Source organism: Bombus huntii, unplaced genomic scaffold, assembly GCF_024542735.1.
Source record: "Bombus huntii isolate Logan2020A unplaced genomic scaffold, iyBomHunt1.1 ctg00000122.1, whole genome shotgun sequence".
Classification (NCBI taxonomy): Eukaryota; Metazoa; Arthropoda; class Insecta; order Hymenoptera; family Apidae; genus Bombus; species Bombus huntii.
The window spans coordinates 74,737-91,999 of NW_026099372.1; the positions used below are offsets into that span (position 1 = coordinate 74,737).

The following is a 17,263-nucleotide window of genomic DNA, read 5'->3' on the forward strand; positions in this document are numbered from 1 at the left end:
TTAATTATACTCTTCAAACTTATTGACTACTTCGATGTTGTTACGAACAGAAACTGATAAAATATTAATCTTAAATATAGATTGAAATGAAAGCTTGTCACGTAAATATATATATATATGTACTACTTACTCAAACTATGGATCACATAACCTATAAAAAAAAAAAAAAAAAAAAAAAAAAAATTATTGTACACTATAAAGCAAGAGGTTAAATCTTTAATCTGTTAAGAATTAAATTTTTTATTGTAACTGCGAAAATTATAAAAGTACCAAGCGAAGCAAGTACGGAATATATGCGGAATATGAATCGCTCAACGAACCAAAGAGCGGCTCAGTGACAAAATTAGTAAAGTAAAGACCACAAATATTACAACATTATATTCTACCACAAAATAATTCTCTATACAAAAAAGGTACACAACGAATCGATTTTTCACAACGATAAGAGTCAACAGAACCAATCAAGACCAGGCGAGACTCTCATAAGACAACGATATCAGAGGGATCAAATCAGCGACTTCAATCTATGTTACAGAGTATAGTTATCAAGAAAAATTGCTCTTTTCATGAAAAGTATGGTAATGATACTCTTATAATACATTGTATATCTGGCAGTCGGGTGTGCCCGTGGCCATCGGAAATGTAAAGACGACGCTTTTAGAAAGTGATAGCGCCATCGCGTTTTAAAAACGCGTTAGAAGAAGGTCGGTTTCGCTATCCAAGGCGAATCGAAAAGTGTGCGTGTTGCGAGAATCAGAGTTGATCGAGACGTCGAAGCATAGAGCCGTTAGAATTGAGTTGCGAGTGTTGTCGAGTGTTAGAGTTGCTAGTGAGAGAGAGAGAGAGAGAGAGAGAGAGAGAGAGAGAGTTACCAAATAGTTGTCAAGTTATTTGTTGTAAATACGAGCGTTGCATTTAGTTTTCCTGTTAATCAAACATCGTTTCTCTGTCTAACTAATATCTGTATTTTCAATCCATTATTAATATATTCCGATATTACAAGTGGGGGCTCGTCCGGGATTGAATAAGACAGAGAAACGATACGATTTAACGGAGCTATTTCTGCGGGAGTAGAAAAGAATAGAATAAAATGGCAAACGTTGAAGACGAACGATTGTCGGGTGAAGAGGATTTGACGCTGGAGGAGCTGAGGAGTAAGCTCGCACAGATGAATCTGCCTATATCCGGTGCGAGATCAGTGCTGGTTGCCAGGTTGAACAGAGCGTGCAAACCTGGTCGATCTACTCCTAAGGATTCGAAGCGTGGCGAAGAACCAACAAACCAGCGAGATCTAAGAAGCAAGCAGAGAGCCGAACGCAGTCAAGAGGGAGAGGAAGACCTCGAGAAGCTGAGGACGAAAGAGCTGAGAGCGCGTCTCGTTAGCTTGGGGTTGAAGGTAACGGGAAGAAAATCCGAACTACGCGCGCGGCTACAGGCGGCCCTAGAAGGAGACGATGTATCGTCGGAAGAAGAGAGCTCCGACGAAAGTGAAGGCGAGGACGATAAACAAGGCGCGCGAGAATACAGGAGAGGCACGCGAGCGGTGTATCAGGACCGCGATGAGTAGCAGCAGAAGGTATGCGTCGGTTCGATGTTGAGTCTTAAAGACGTAGAAGACTCATTAGAGAAATTCAGCGGGGATGATCTGCTGAGGGTAAATCAGTGGGTGGAAGACTTCGAGGAAATGGCAGAAGTGTGGGGTTGGTCAGACGCCCACATGGTGGCCTATGCTAAGAAATTACTCGCAGGCTCCGCTCAGGCCTTCGTACGACAAAAACGATGCGCGAAGTCCTGGGCAAAGCTAAAAAAGGCGTTGAGGAATGAGTTTGAAAATGTAGTAAGCGACCAACAGATACATGGCGAGTTATCCCATAGAAAGAAGAAAGCAGATGAGAGTCTGCAACAATATATGTATCACATGTGCGGGATTGCAAAACAAGGAAGGGTTGATACGCAATCCTTGATAGACTACATTATTCAAGGCATTCCCGACGAGGTCGCGAACAAGACTGTGCTATACGGAGCCAGGAATATCGAGCAATTAAAAGAGCGTTTCAGGCGCTACGAAGCGATAAAAAGAGATATGGAGATGAGGACGAAATTTGAGGAGCCGAAGAGTAACAGGGTAAAGCCGGTGGCGAAGCTGTCCGAAACCGAGAGGAACAAGGAACCCGGTCGATCTGGAGATGCGAGGAAGACGCGATGCTACAATTGCTTCAAATGTAGGGAGTACGGACACATCGCATCAAGTTGCGACAATTTGGGTGAGCCCTCAAAAAAAGTTTACAGCGTGTTTCGGTCGTTACAAACAAGGCGTGGTAAGGATGTTAAGATGGAAAATTTCAAATTGAGCGCGTTGATAGACACCGGTAGTGAGCTGACTCTAATGCGAGCAGATCAGCATGTGAAAATCGGAGCGCCCAGATTAAGTCGGGAAATCGTTGGATTTGGCGGTGTCGGTTCCGGAAGGAATTTTACGCTCGGGAAATTTTCCACGAACATTATTATAGACAATGAGTCGTACTGTATAACCATACACGTAGTTCCAGACACAGTGATGCAACATTCGCTTATTATTGGCGCAGACTTTTTGGACACTGTTGAAATAAGTATAAAAGGGGGAGAATCTTTTATTAGTAGAATAAAGGACGAAAATCCCGATGAGTGTCCGGAAGTCCTCAAGATAGATGTAGAGACACAGGCGAGTGAGATAGATTTGTCACACGTTAAGGACATGCAACATAGGCTAAAAAGAGATTTGAAGAGAACCAAAGCATTGCTAAGAGACGCTCAAACGATGCTGGAGAGATCGAAAGGTGACTCGACGGGTAAAGCAGCTTTACGACAGCTGAAGAACCAGTTACAAGATGCAGAATGCGCTAGAGCAGTTGCAGTTAAAGCGAAACAGGCACTGGAGCAAGAACCGAATGAGACGCTGGCTTCGTTGCAGGAAGTACTGCGGCAACGTTCCGAAGCAGAAGATCGTGTTAATGTAGCTAGTCGCGAACGAACTGAGCTACTGTCGCAATTGGAAGAAAATAAAGAAGAGTTAGCAGAAGTTTTGAAGAAGTATCGGGCAGCTGTGCAGCAAGTGTCGGAGGAACGGAGAATAGTGGCAAGACACGTGGTGATTGGTAAAGTGGACCACGAGATGGTGTCCTCGTCGGATTCTTGCGGCCAGCAGGAGGACTTAGCGAACATCACGAGGAGGAAGAATCTGGCTAAACAACAGCAACAGGATATTGTTGATGATATTTGCGAATTTACTGAGAAGGATAGCGTTGCGGATGTGAGGGTTGTTTCAAGTTTTCGGATAGACTCGAAGAGAGTGAATGCAAGGCGAACGAAAAGACAAGGGAAGTCGCACGTGCGGAATCCCTCCAATAATATCGATATACAGAGGATGTGGATGACGAGGACGACGATGGGATTGTCGAGGACACGATGAACGTGAAGACCTTCGAAAAAGAAGAGATCATAGTCTCGGTAGATGGTAAGTTGTTAACGTCTTCCATGTACGAACCGAGCCTACGAAAATGTCACGATGCTGCCACGACGATCAAAGCCCCTGACAAGAGTGAAATGGGTAAACAAACAACGGAGAGGAAGATAGAGGAAGAGCGAAAGAGGAGCAGTAGCATCGAGGACGAACAGGCCGCGGTGTTCCAAGAGGAACGAGATCAGCTGCGTGCGGACGCAAAGAGACGGATTGAGGAGATCCAAATCCGAAACAAGCGGGCGTATAACAGGAGACGCAAGAAGGCGACAGCATACAGGACGGGAGATCTAGTGGCAATCGAGAGGATGCAGAGGGGTCCCGGGCTAAAGCTGCATCCGAAGTTTCTTGGACCGTATCGGGTGATAAAAGTCCTGCGAAATGACCGATGCATAGTGCAGCGAGAGGGGGAGCACGAAGGGCCACGTACAACTTCCACGGCAGCCGATCACATGAAATGGTGGAATGCTGACGATAGTGATGTAAGTGCGAGCGGCGATGATGAGCACATCTGAGGGCAGATGTGATTGTCAGGAAAGGCCGATTGTAATATCGTAGAATAGCTTTGATTGGAGATCGGCTGAAAATAGAAAAACCGTGTACGTCGTGTTTCTGTGGTTCGTTTACATTTAAGAGTGCCTACGTGACTAAAGGCACGTAGTTGGTAGTTCTTACATAGGTATGAGGGAAACAATAGACAACGTTAGAAGAAGGACGGTTTCGCTATCCAAAGCGAATCGAAAAGTGTGCGTGTTGCGAGAATCAGAGTTGATCGAGACGTCGAAGCATAGAGTCGTTAGAATTGAGTTGCGAGTGTTGTCGAGTGTTAGAGTTGCTAGTGAGAGAGAGAGAGAGAGAGAGAGAGAGAGTTACCAAATAGTTGTCAAGTTATTTGTTGTAAATACGAGCGTTGCATTTAGTTTTCCTGTTAATCAAACATCGTTTCTCTGTCTAACTAATATCTGTATTTTCAATCCATTATTAATAAATTATAATTAATCGAACAAAATTACACCTTTAATATATTCCGATATTACATTACCGTGATGTAATATTTATCATGCTTATTTTGTACGTAAAACGAATCGTTGGAATATTCCCGAAGCTAACGAAGCATTTCCCAAAAGTTAAACCGAAGAGATTAACGCGAATAGTTAAGTGAAATTTTTCCATTAACTTGCTGACCAACCGGCAAATAAAAAATCATAAAAATTGTTTCAATGTGTTGAGGTCACGCATAACTTCTTTTTTCATTGACGATTACCAAACAGGTAAAATTTCGAAATTGTACGAAGGCCACGTGACCAGATCGTATTGGAATTTGAAGTGCATGGAAAAAGACAACTCGAAGTACAAACCTTGAGCTGTACTACTCGAAGTACAAACGTGAACTAATGGATGCAGAAAAGCAATTAACGCCAAACATCCGAACAGCATCTTGGAGCCCGTCATTGTTCTGAAATAAAAGAAGTGACGAATTAAAAAGACGCAGGACTAATAATAATAAAGGAAACTTAGTTCGTATTATAAATTGAATTTACATCAGAAAAGAAGCACGATCAAGCGAAACAGATCGTAGAAATGACAAATATCATCGATATACGTTTCAGTGTAATTTCACTTTTGAAAATTATTTAGTTTAATACGATCGTATTCATCGCTCCGAAACTTTCATTGTGCTGCAATTTGTGCTGCGTCTTTTTAATTTCTCTATCTTTCTGTGTTTTCGGAAAAATTACTTGAAAGATTAAGAATTGCTTGCCTTATTTTATTTTCGATTAGTTAGGATTTGATTATTCCAGGTAAGGTTTATTATTTATAACAGGTTTTATCACTTGTTTATTATTTAGGAGTTTGTTATTTTAGGATTAGTACCTTTTAGGATTTCTTATCCTTCGAGTTTCTGTTTCAGATATCTAGGTCTATTTCAAGATGTTTTATTACATTAGGATTATTTATTCGATTAAGATAATTTAAGAGTTTCACAATGTACAAAGAAATAATCGCGTGAAATTTAGATTTATGCTTTAAACGTATTAAACACGCGGTAATTTCAATGTCTATAGCCTCGAACGTGTTCTGATTAGTTGTGTCATTGTCTGTGACATTGAAATCACAAAAATCCATTGCAAGTGTGCTGTCATGCAATGTGGATGTAATTGGGTTTTTTGGGGTTAGGTTGGGGTTAGGTTGTATCATCTGATTTGTACAGTACTATTTTAACGCAAGGACAGGAAAGTTATTATATATTTCCCGTCCATTATTTGAATCGTTGTGAAGTGTAACGAATTATATTCGATTCGAGGAGATGTTAATGAATTAGCCATTTCATATGTAATTACATGGAAATAAAAATCATTGCAAAAGTAATTGATCTAATGACAACGGAATTTCCAATATTTTTTTGTTTCGTCACCTCTTTTTCGTAATATATCTTTTATAGGTACGTGATTTATTAATCGTTCGAATGGAAATAATTATTCGTATAATATTCAAACGATTCTAGCCATAAAATAAATTAAAACGATACCTGTCAATGATATGCAATCTGCGTATGACGTCAACCTCGATCTATGCTTATACAAGAAATTTTATCAATCAATGACTAGATATACAATAATCAAATATTATAAAATTTCCTGAAAACCTTTAGGTGTTAATATCTTTAATATTTGCAAGTTATTGTTTAGCGCTAATTAGTTAGAATGTAACAAGTGGTGTACCAGAATTGAGATAATTAAGCCACACGAACAATCTTATTTAGATCTTTTTAATTTTTTAATTCTCTTTTGCTCTAATACTTCGTAAAATTAATCTTCATTAGCTACTACACTTCATAGAATAACAAGAGATAATTTTTCTTATATAACGTTTCATTCATAAAATCTATCATTAAAGTATATCTTCATAAAAATATCATTCCATACTAACGGTATATTTGGCGTCATACGAGATAACAGTTACCAGTGATGACATATGTAACTTTATAAAGATATCTCGTTTTATTATATATTAAAAGAATGTACTCATTGCTGCTATATTTCAGATGAAAAAAAGGCGGCAACGATTTTACAGTAAAATCGTTCGTTTACAACTGATTCATTTACATTTCATGATAATACTGTGCATTCTGAATATGCTATGATTTGGTTTAAAATAATAAATAGTCCATTCTTGCATACTATTGCTCCAGCTTTACTTGTATTTTCGATATTGGTATAAATAGAAAGACAATTAATGTCGTTCGAGTCTATTTTCGGATCATTTATATTACGTTTAATCCATATAGTTATCATATGAGACATAGTATCGTAAAATTTGGAAGAATAAAACGTTCGTACAGGAAGTACATTTTATAAGAACTCCAACAAATCTGCGTGTGCACCTAAAATACAAACTGATAGTGATAGTGATTGTTCATAAGTTTATATACATTATCTAATGTCAATCGAAGGTATCAATTCTTTTTCTCCATAAGAGTACTTTTTCATTTATATGTGTTCAAAAATACATGTGTTCAACCGTGAAGCATATGTCACCTACAACGAAAAAGAGTTTTCCTATACTTAATATTTCCTTTATATACCTATGAAAGTCTATTCTTCGCGTAGTATGAAATTATGAATAAATCTGGAATATTGTTCAATCTGAAAAGAAAAATAACTTATTGACATCATTCATTGATACGAGATTCAGAATGTTTGTTTTGTCTTGCAGAAAAAGAAGGCAGCCCTCCCTTTCTTTTAATGTGAAATAGAAAGCGAAAATTTGAAAACAGATTTTTTGGAAATTTACTTGCAAATATCGTTTTCAATATCGTGATTTTCTTCCCAATGGTACTGTACTTTCAAATTTTCCAGTATCCCTCTAAAAACAAAAAGTCGAACCTCGTTATTGTTAACGTAGGCATTACAAGGAAGCGAAGTATTAGAAAGCAGCTCCTTTTTATTATGGATTTCTCTATAATCATGTAAATAAGAAATTCCGGAAATTTTTTCCTCAAGAATTTAATTCTTGTGTTTTGATTGATAATTATTACACTGCATACTAACTTTTCGCATACTGTTCGCGTCTAACAGTTTCCTAATAATAACTACTTCAAAATTACATATGTTCTTGCACGAATTCAAAAGTACGTATGATACAATTACAATTGATTCTAAAATAATAATTATTTAAAGATATTAAGATACTAATTAAACGTTTCACTGTATTTCAAAATCTGGAACAACAAATTTTTATTTATAAAAAATGAAACTGTCTTTATATATTCTTTGTCATGATGCTATTTCTTATTACCGTGTCGACATTTTTTAAAATTCATTTTGTTATCTCTACGCAATAGGAAAATTCATATACTGCTTAATATTTTTTGCATATTATCCATCCACCGCATGATATCTTCTGAAAAATCAAAATATTAATGTTATATTATTACAATGCTTCTTAAATATCAATTTTTGACAAATTTGAAATCCAATATATTTTGCACAATTATTATTTATCAAAAAATTCCAAGTTAGTAACTTTCTTTTCAAATGGCAAATAACATATACTTTGACTTACCTGTAAGTTTTTGTTCCTAATCATCATTTCCTCTTATAGAACATCATTATTGTTCTTATAATTACTACCAGTGTCATAGATATTGTAGTGGCTACAACTGAATTAATAGAAAATGATAAATAACTGTGTATAACACTAACACATAATTGTGTATAACAATGACACATAACTTTTACTTACATATCTGTCGATAAGGGATTACTTACTGTGATATCCTGTTGATGTTTCTTAAGGCACTTGATTAGGTGCGATACGGTATCATTCCTTATGGTATACTGTAGATAAGTATTTTAGAAAATAACAAGAATAAATCTAAATTATTCAGAGGTTCCAGTTTCGGCTTAGACATAAATACAGGACCATTTGCAAAGAAGAAAGGGTGCGTTTCTACAGCCTCGTTATAGTAACCATGAATACCAATCTCTGAATTACTGGTTACTAAACATAAATATCCTATAAAATTTAATATATTTCTTTAATTTTTAATACATACATGAGTTAGTAGTTCTAAATTATGAATCATCCTACCTGTGATATTACGCTTTTCCTTATAATATCATCACTCGAGTGAACAACATTAAGATCATGTAAACCATGTCATCCTATCTTACTGTGAAGATACTTAGTTATGTTATCTAACATTATAAAAATATCATCAAATTCAAGTCCTTTTATTCACATCACATGGCCACGACGATCTGGTTCTTCGTTATATAATGTTCTAAAATTTGTCGTATATATAGGATGTACAAACCGTGATATCAAGGTATCAGTTCTTCCTTCCCAAGGGACAGTTTCATTAAAATTCTGATAGAATTAAAAATTAATTATTAATATTCTAACAATCATATATGTTAAATACGTTATAGTCAACGATATATACCTGAGCGAATGTAGGGGTGATTCCTTGATAATTATAAATGTCATCAGCCCACATCATTGTGCCACTTCTTTGTACTCCAGCCTCTAGATTAACAGCCTAAACAAACATACGAAATTTTATAGAAGCTGTACAAAATATAGTATATATGCGCAATATTGAAGCGTTCAAGGGGATATAAAGGTAATGTACATCACATACACGTGTACTCTCATGCAACAAAATACAATTAGATTTAATAGTATAAGCTCTTTTATTCATCATAATAGATTGGAAATTTAAGTGTCTTACGAGGGTGAGTAAAAAGTTACCCGCTCTGTCGGTGTAGAATTTATTTTAAGCAATTGTCAAAAAAGACATACATCATTTTTTGACATAATCACTCGATTTCTGTATACACTTTGTCCATTTGCCGAAGGACCTTTGTATTTTCTCATTAAAAAATGTTTTGGGCTGAGCTGCGAACCACGAATGCATCGTCGTCTTCACCTTTTCATCAGCTTTTTCGGCATCCATCTCGCACAAACTTTTTAAAATCCAAATCTGTCGTGCACTATTGCATAAGCAGAGCCGTGGCTGATTTGCAAATGATTTGCCACATTATCCAGTGTCACTCGTCTATTCCATAGAGCATAAGTTCATGAGCACGTTCAATGTTGTCATCGTGGATGTGGACGGGCGTCCAGCTGTTTTTTCATAACACTCGTGCGATCTTCTTTGAACTTTTGTGCCCATTCAAACACACTTCGTGACAAAACACTTTCTCCATAATGTGCATTAAATCTTTGATAAATATAGGCATCAAACATAACCTCCGACCACAAGAAACGAATCACAGCATCCTGCACTGTTTTCCTGCAAATCACCATTGCAAAGCGCCATTACTCGCGCAACGGTCACAAACGAATTGACGTAACACAAAGAAACCTGCGCAGCAGCACTGAACAGATATTGACGTCATACGAAGAGTGCAGATGGATCAATACGGTCGACAGAAGTTTTAACTATCTGGAGTGCGGATAAATTTTTACTGAGAGTCGTATAGGAATCTATAATCTGTAAGTACACCTTTGGCTGAATGGAAATTTCTCTTACATATAGTCAAAAATGCTGAAACTGTGTATTGAATTGGAAAGTGATAAAAAATAAGTGAAGTTTCGAGGTTGCATGTGATTGCATGAGTACACAGGACGTTTTTAGCGAATAAAAAATAATTTTGAAAGACACGAGACTTATCTTGTATTTTATGCACTCTCTGTGTCCGAATTTCCAGAAGCTCTCTATCTTATGAAGTGTTTTAGATTAGCCGGAAAATTTTGTACGTACGTACAAGAAGTATACGATCTAAGTGGAATATTCCATTATTCTCTTGATACAACAGAAACGAAATTTACAGAACTTCTCAGAAAGTTGGTTTATTATTACCAAATTTATAGAATTAATATACGTTTATCATCTTTACATACCTAAGTTGTGGAGGTTTATCGTGCGTAAAAAATTAGTGTCGTTTCAAAGTTACATTTCGTACATTTTAAGCCTATAATTTGTAACGTACAAAACAATGTAAATTTGAGCTGTTTCTTATCTCCACAATAAGAAAATCCAACTTTACGTTTTTTACACAATGATATTTATGGAACAGTAATATCATATTATTGCATCGCTTGGAGAATGAAGTCAAGGTACGATGTGACCCTAGTGTAAACGCTGGGATACCCAGCTGTGCCGCACTTATAAGCATAAGACACAATACCTATTAAATACGAGGTTAATTCATGTTGTATCAGCAGTGGTCCGCCGCGGTCAGCCTGAAAGGATCGTTAAATTTTTAATCAAAGATACTGAAATATATCGATCGAATTGTATTGAAATTATACTTATATACAGTAATAATCTTCTATTGATTTGTGTATTGAAATACTCCAATTTATAACGTACATGTTATATGTATTTTGAGCAAAACTAAGATTAGAAGGAAATTAGATTAAATACCATAACGAGGTGTGAGAAGTGGGCAAAACTATTAAATTGTGTTTATCTATTATTTTTAATGTTTAAGACGTCGATTTGATGTTAATTCGAATCGACGTGTCTTCAGATACCGTATAGTTTGTAGTAACTCTGTAACTTAATTACCGTACAAGAATCCTCTCCACCCTGAGCATGTTCGGCGCATATTATACCATCAGTGATATCAGGTGCATTAGGAAATTTGGAATAAGCTATTTTGCATTCGGCGTTCTTAATCACTGGCATTTGTACTTCCATTAATGCATTACGTCGTGGTCGTCCTACGAAGAAAATAAGAAAGATATTTAAGACTGGAACTATTTAATTTTATTATAAAATTGATATCACTTACTATATCTTAATGCTCCCCATCCAGCAACAAGGGGGTTATAGCCGACGAAGTTGCTCTTTCGTAGGGGCTCTTTCGTACAAATGGGATATACGTACCCTGAAAAATAAAAAAATAAATGAAAATGCAGGAAACGAATGACCAAAAGTATGAGAAAGAATTATACACGCTTTATGACACAATATATGTGTACAGTAAGAAATTTCAGGATATGATACTTCAGTAATACTCAATAGCATATATATATATATATATTTGAGGACTTACTCGAAAATGGCACCTCCTCCACCAATCTAAGAATGACAATATTATGATTGTGTATGTTTTCTATTCCATCCATATGTGCACAATGTGCTGCGGTCAAAACATGCCTAGCCGATATCAGGGAACCTCCGCACTTCCATAGTGGTTTGTCTGGGTTTCGGGGATTACGAAAACCTAATGCAGCGATCCATGGCCAAGCGCCTAAAATGCAATAGTCATAGTTGTGAATATACATAATTTTTTCTCACATAACGGGTAACAACGATTATTACCTATTCGATATTCGATCATACAGCAGACGATAAGTACATACGTACAAATACTCTGAAATAGAGATTTGATAAAGACAGAAATTAAATTTTTATTCCAGTGGAATACAAATTATTAAATAATTCTATATAATTTCTATTTGAACTATACTGAACTATAAAGTTCAAACGTGTAATTTCTGCCCTGACAGTTTTTGATCTCTATCCATATTATTACTCCTATATCAATTTTTTATTTCAAGCAAAAAGATACTCTTCCTAACATGAAGTAAAAGAAAGAAATAATTCAAGTTAATAAGTAAAGTTACTACCGATAAAATCATAGCATTATTATTTAGTCTAATTGAAATGTACATTGATGTGCTGTTTAATGCCTTTAAAGTTCATTCTTTGCAGTAAATGGCTTATTATTAATCGGAAAGAAAGACATAAAACGTACCAAGTTCAGCTGGTTTACCATCGACCACCCTGGTATGAGAGACGTTGCTAAAACCACAGTATGGTGGTCGCAAAGCCTTATACTTATACACAGTTTTTATTAAAATTTCTCTCTTCTCTTTGTTTGGATCGTTCGGACAGCAAACGATCGTAACATTGCCCTGGTATCTGCACACTGATCGTCTATAAAAATCGGTGGCTGTACGGTACTGTATCTGCCATATTTCTTGCAGAGGTTTACATTTTCTGTAGTCAAGGCACCTGCCTTCTTGATTGTCCGGTGTGGTACATTCTGGATCAAACAATTTTAAAACATTTATACAGTTCAAAGATGCGTAAGAAAGCGACACCGATTACTCAACTTTCGAAGTAAAAGGCCGATCAAGTCCACCGGATTGCCCTACAGACACGTATTAATCCGTAAGAGTTAGTCATCATGTTGATAATAATTATCTAAAGAAACTTTTCACGTGAAAATATAAAATTTTAATTGATTAGATATTGTGTTAGCCATACTTAAGAAAGAAAATGAAAATGAATGAAATGAAAGAAAAGGACTACCTTCAACCTCATGTTTTAAATAAACACTTTGTCAGTTTTGCGGTAAATAAATTCTTAGGAATTCAGGACAGTTTTTAGTGAATCATTTTGTTTCGACCGTTCGCGGAGAGACGCGATCGCGAGATAGCACGTCAACGAGAGTTGTAAGTTCCCGTTACGATTAAATAATCGACGCCACGAACTGATCGATCCCCTTATTTCGATTATGATAATAAGGGTAGTTCAACGAAATTCCACAGAATTAACACAAATAAATTAATGTTTATTTCAACAACTTATTAACTAGAAAGATATAAATGGAACAAAAAAAATGTAACTGCGTTTTGGTTGATAAGTAATGCGCGACATACCACATGTGTTGACGGTTCGACATCTCGAAAAGTTCTGAACGCCTTTCGATTTTTTTCGTTTTTTCTGGAAGGCGACCCCCACTACGTTCGGATCACGCCACATTCTTTTACGCGAGGTAAAATACGGGCCACGAGTCGACGTTTCTGGAAGTCGCCCTGCTTAATGAACCATGCGCTTGCCACTACAATGTTTGTTTGCCGGGCAGACACGACGATCCGTCTGCGACATTATAGTGCCGCGATCGATAGTTAAGAATATGACCTATGGTAAGCCGCATGGCGTAACATTCTCCCCCCGTTGAGAGGGTACCGATCAAACTAGGGAGGTGTGGTTGAAGTTCCCATCTTATTTCGTCTCGGTGGCTAGTTGTTCGGGTTTCTCGAGATCGGGTTGAATTGGCAGTGGGACAAGCCTTTTGACGCCCCGATCCAAAATGCTCTTTGCCGTCTGAACTGTAGCTGTCCGGATGACACCATCGGCGCCTGGATGAATCTTGATAACTCGGCCCAGAGGCCAATGCATGGAGGGAACGTTGTCCTCTCTGAGGATGACGATTGTGCCCTTTTGGATGCTGTGTCCACCCTTGCTCCATTTATTGCGGTTGGTTAGCTCGTTCAAATACTCCTTATGCCAGCGGTTCCAAAAATGTTGTTTAAGCTGTTGGATATGCTGCCATTTGGAGAGTCGGTTCGATGGAATGTCCCTGAAATCTCGATCACGTAAGCACATTAATGAATCGCCAATGAGGAAATGTCCGGGAGTGAGGGCTAGGAGATCATTTGGATCGGTGGAGATAGAAGTTAGAGGGCGGGAATTGAGGACTGCTTCTATTTCTATGATAAGAGTATTACGGTGTTAAGCTCATATGTTTCTGTTTCTCCACTCGCGCTGCGCCATAATATCCTTTGATATTTCCGATCCTCTGGTCGTACGAGGAATTGCCGATACATTTTCTCGATGTCGCCAGTGAGTACGTACTGATGAGCGCGGAATCTAATTAATATGCAAAATAAATTGTGAATTGATTCGAGAATATAGGATTTCCCCATTTTCATGATTATCGTGATTTTTGTATAAATATATTTTTTAAGATACTAATAATTAGGTACTTATAAATTAGTATTATCAATTATTTTGCATTTATAATTCCGCCTCTAGTATAAGTGTTAATTGAAAACTAACTTTATGTTTGAAAAAGTACTAGCAAAGTCGTTGAGTAACAAGCCACTGATGCTAACACAAATAGCATTGTCGTAATTAAATATTTCTAAATATTCATTTTTCATTTTGAACCTGTAGAAACAATTTATTATATATACTATTAGCTAAGTAATTGCATATTTAATTAAGTCGAAATATAAAACTTAGTTATTTTAATAATTTAAAAAATAAAAAACTGACAAACATTTCAATTTAATTTATGGTTGGAACAAAAGACAGTTATTTTTCATTAATTGAAATATTGCAATGCAGAGTACTTTCCAAAATACGCCGAGAGTATTCCTGATGGTGAAACGAGCGTTGCTTCATCGAACGCAGCTAAAGAAAACAACATCTATGTAGTTGGTGGTACGATGCCTGAAATAGGGGGCGATAAATTGTACAATACCTGTACTATTTGGGGTCCCGATGGAACTTTGATAGCAAAACACCGAAAGGTAAGTAATATATTCCTTTATGGCTTTGAATTTGAAAATATTGGGGCGAAGAAAGTGACTCTATCTAGGAATAATTTAGGAATATACATATGTACATACGTATACTATAACCAATTCTATAATTTACGGTTTATAAAATACGTTATGATACGGGAAACGCCCATTTTTGTTGTAATGTGTTTGTGTTGTATAAATTTTTCACATACTTAAAATATTATTATACTTATTTTTTCTCCTTTTTAAACATTATTAAATGATAGGATTTTTTAATAAAAGAAAGTGATAAAAACGCTGTCAGTTATTAAATAAAAAATAATTAAAGTTTAGGAGTTGGTAACTTTGATATTAAATTACAAAAGTTGCAGCAATAGAATTAGCGACTACATTTTTATGTTATTAGGTACATCTATTCGACATCGACATTCCTAATAAGATTACTTTTCGAGAGAGTGATTCACTCAGTCCTGGTAACTCCCTAACGACGTTCGATGTGAAGGGCTGCAAAATAGGTATTGGCATTTGCTATGATATTAGATTCGAGGAAATGGCACGCATTTATCGGAACAAAGGTACAGTAACTTAATCGATCAATACTTAACTAGCAAAAAATTAAATATCTTTCTTAAATATATTCTATATAAAATTAATATAATCTGTAACTCTGTATAAAAAGAAGCTTAATTTAAAAAACCAGTATATTTGCTGAAAATGAAACAAATAAAAGAATTAAAAGCACAATAAGAGGACTGTCCTCGCATATTCAGAAATGATGGAATGTGAACCGTGCAACTACGAAGTTAATTGGTATTCGGTGGCTTCATATTTCCTGCTTCTCTGGGTTAGGTTGCCAAATGCTGATATATCCAGCGGCATTCAATATGACCACTGGACCACTGCACTGGTCATTACTTCAGCGTTTCAGAGCGAATGATAATCAATTATACGTTGCCTGCATATCACCGGCTCGTGTTCCTTAAGCAAGTTACGTCGCATGGGGACATACACAGTTGACCAATCCCTGGGGAAAGATTCTTTACGATTTGGAAACTCAAGAGAATATGGCAGTCACCGATATCGGTAATTTACAGCTTAAAATTAAAAGCGAGAGATCCATGATGTAATTAATTTTTAGTCTCGTTAATTTATCGATTTAGCCATCTTCCTCTGTATTTGTTGAATTTATTAGTAAGCATTACTTATTACTTCGTATGTTTCTTTTTTCTATCAGATCTAAAAGTTGTTGAGGAAGTAAGGGCTCAGATACCTACATTTTCTCAGAGACGTACAGATTTGTACGACACTGTCTGTAAGAAGGAGTAACTCTACACTAAAACAGAAAATGTTTTTTTATAATATTTCTACTACGATATCCTTTTTTTGTGAATTATTACTAATTTCTTATCATTTGTACTAAATGAATGACTCAATTAAGAAAACCAAAACGTTATAAATAATAATCTGTATATTTTGTGTATCAACATGTAATTGGATATTATAATAATATAGGAATGCTATAATAATATAGGATAATAATATAGGAGAATAGTAATATAGAAAAAAACTACATGCTTTTAAACACCTTTAATATCGATCACATAAATTGTTATAATTCACAATGATTACGCATACATAAAAGACCCCTTGATAGTAAAATTTACGATCAAAAGGCAATTACGTATCGTTTAACAACATTTAATTTATAACACCTTTTAAACATTTAGACAGATTAACACATAACACTTCTTATATATAAACATCAATTCGAAGTTATCAGCTTGGAGAAATTGGTCGATTAATACCTGTAGATTGTCTGTCTCGATGAAAGACTTAAAGAGAGCAAAAACATGATAATGCCGCTAATATAATATTCCTTCTTTCTTGTATCTGTCTGCCTCTCAGGTCGTTTTACTAATTACAATAAGTAATTTCGCCTTCTTTGCGCTCTCTTTTAACGCATTCGAGACCGAAAGAAATTCATATCAGTCAGTAGGCAAGGGTATAGTATACATATTTTATATATAACTTATGTAGTAATGTATATATCATGTTAATTTCATATTTTTTTCAATATAGAATTATTATATATATATATATATATATATGACTGTACATAATACATTATAGAATAACATAGTATATAATTTTATATTTTAAAAATATGAGGCATACTATTTAAGATTGTCATCGATTTAAAATCAAAGTATGAAAAGGATACCCTGGAGAGAGTAAAACACAGAATCATTCTAACTAAACATTCAAATCGTAGCGACACCTAGGTATCGTCTTACAATTAAATCTCGGTCTCGAATGGATTAAAATGAAATACATACTTGCAGCTTCAACATCTTCAATATCGAGAAGATTCAAACTTTACAAATAAATGTAAATTGCGATGTAAAACAACGCGATGTAAAAAGGGAA

At 35.8% G+C, this 17,263-nt stretch overlaps 1 protein-coding gene and 1 long non-coding RNA gene across 6 annotated transcripts in view; both read right to left on the reverse strand.

The window, feature by feature from the left end:
* The window catches only part of LOC126877110 (venom serine protease Bi-VSP-like), a 119,837-nt gene that overhangs the window by 49,676 nt on the left and 52,898 nt on the right, over positions 1–17,263 (reverse strand). For 2 of the 5 annotated variants that reach the window (XM_050639944.1, XM_050639942.1), the window contains 4 exons: positions 11,569–11,766; positions 11,305–11,400; positions 11,079–11,233; positions 10,422–10,750 (listed from right to left, as the gene is read on the reverse strand). In XM_050639944.1, coding sequence (XP_050495901.1) covers positions 10,595–10,750; positions 11,079–11,233; positions 11,305–11,400; positions 11,569–11,766 — 605 coding nt within the window. In that variant the 3' untranslated portion in view covers positions 10,422–10,594. Of the gene's footprint in view, positions 1–10,421; positions 10,751–11,078; positions 11,234–11,304; positions 11,401–11,568; positions 11,767–13,183; positions 13,887–17,263 lie in introns of those variants that run through there. The other 3 variants (XM_050639940.1, XM_050639943.1, XR_007694754.1) reach the window with 3 other exon arrangements.
* LOC126877121 (uncharacterized) lies at positions 8,663–9,418 on the reverse strand. The gene is made up of 3 exons (XR_007694764.1): positions 9,254–9,418; positions 8,946–9,041; positions 8,663–8,869 (listed from the first exon to the last, which is right to left on the reverse strand). It is a non-coding gene; the product is annotated as an uncharacterized LOC126877121 (long non-coding RNA).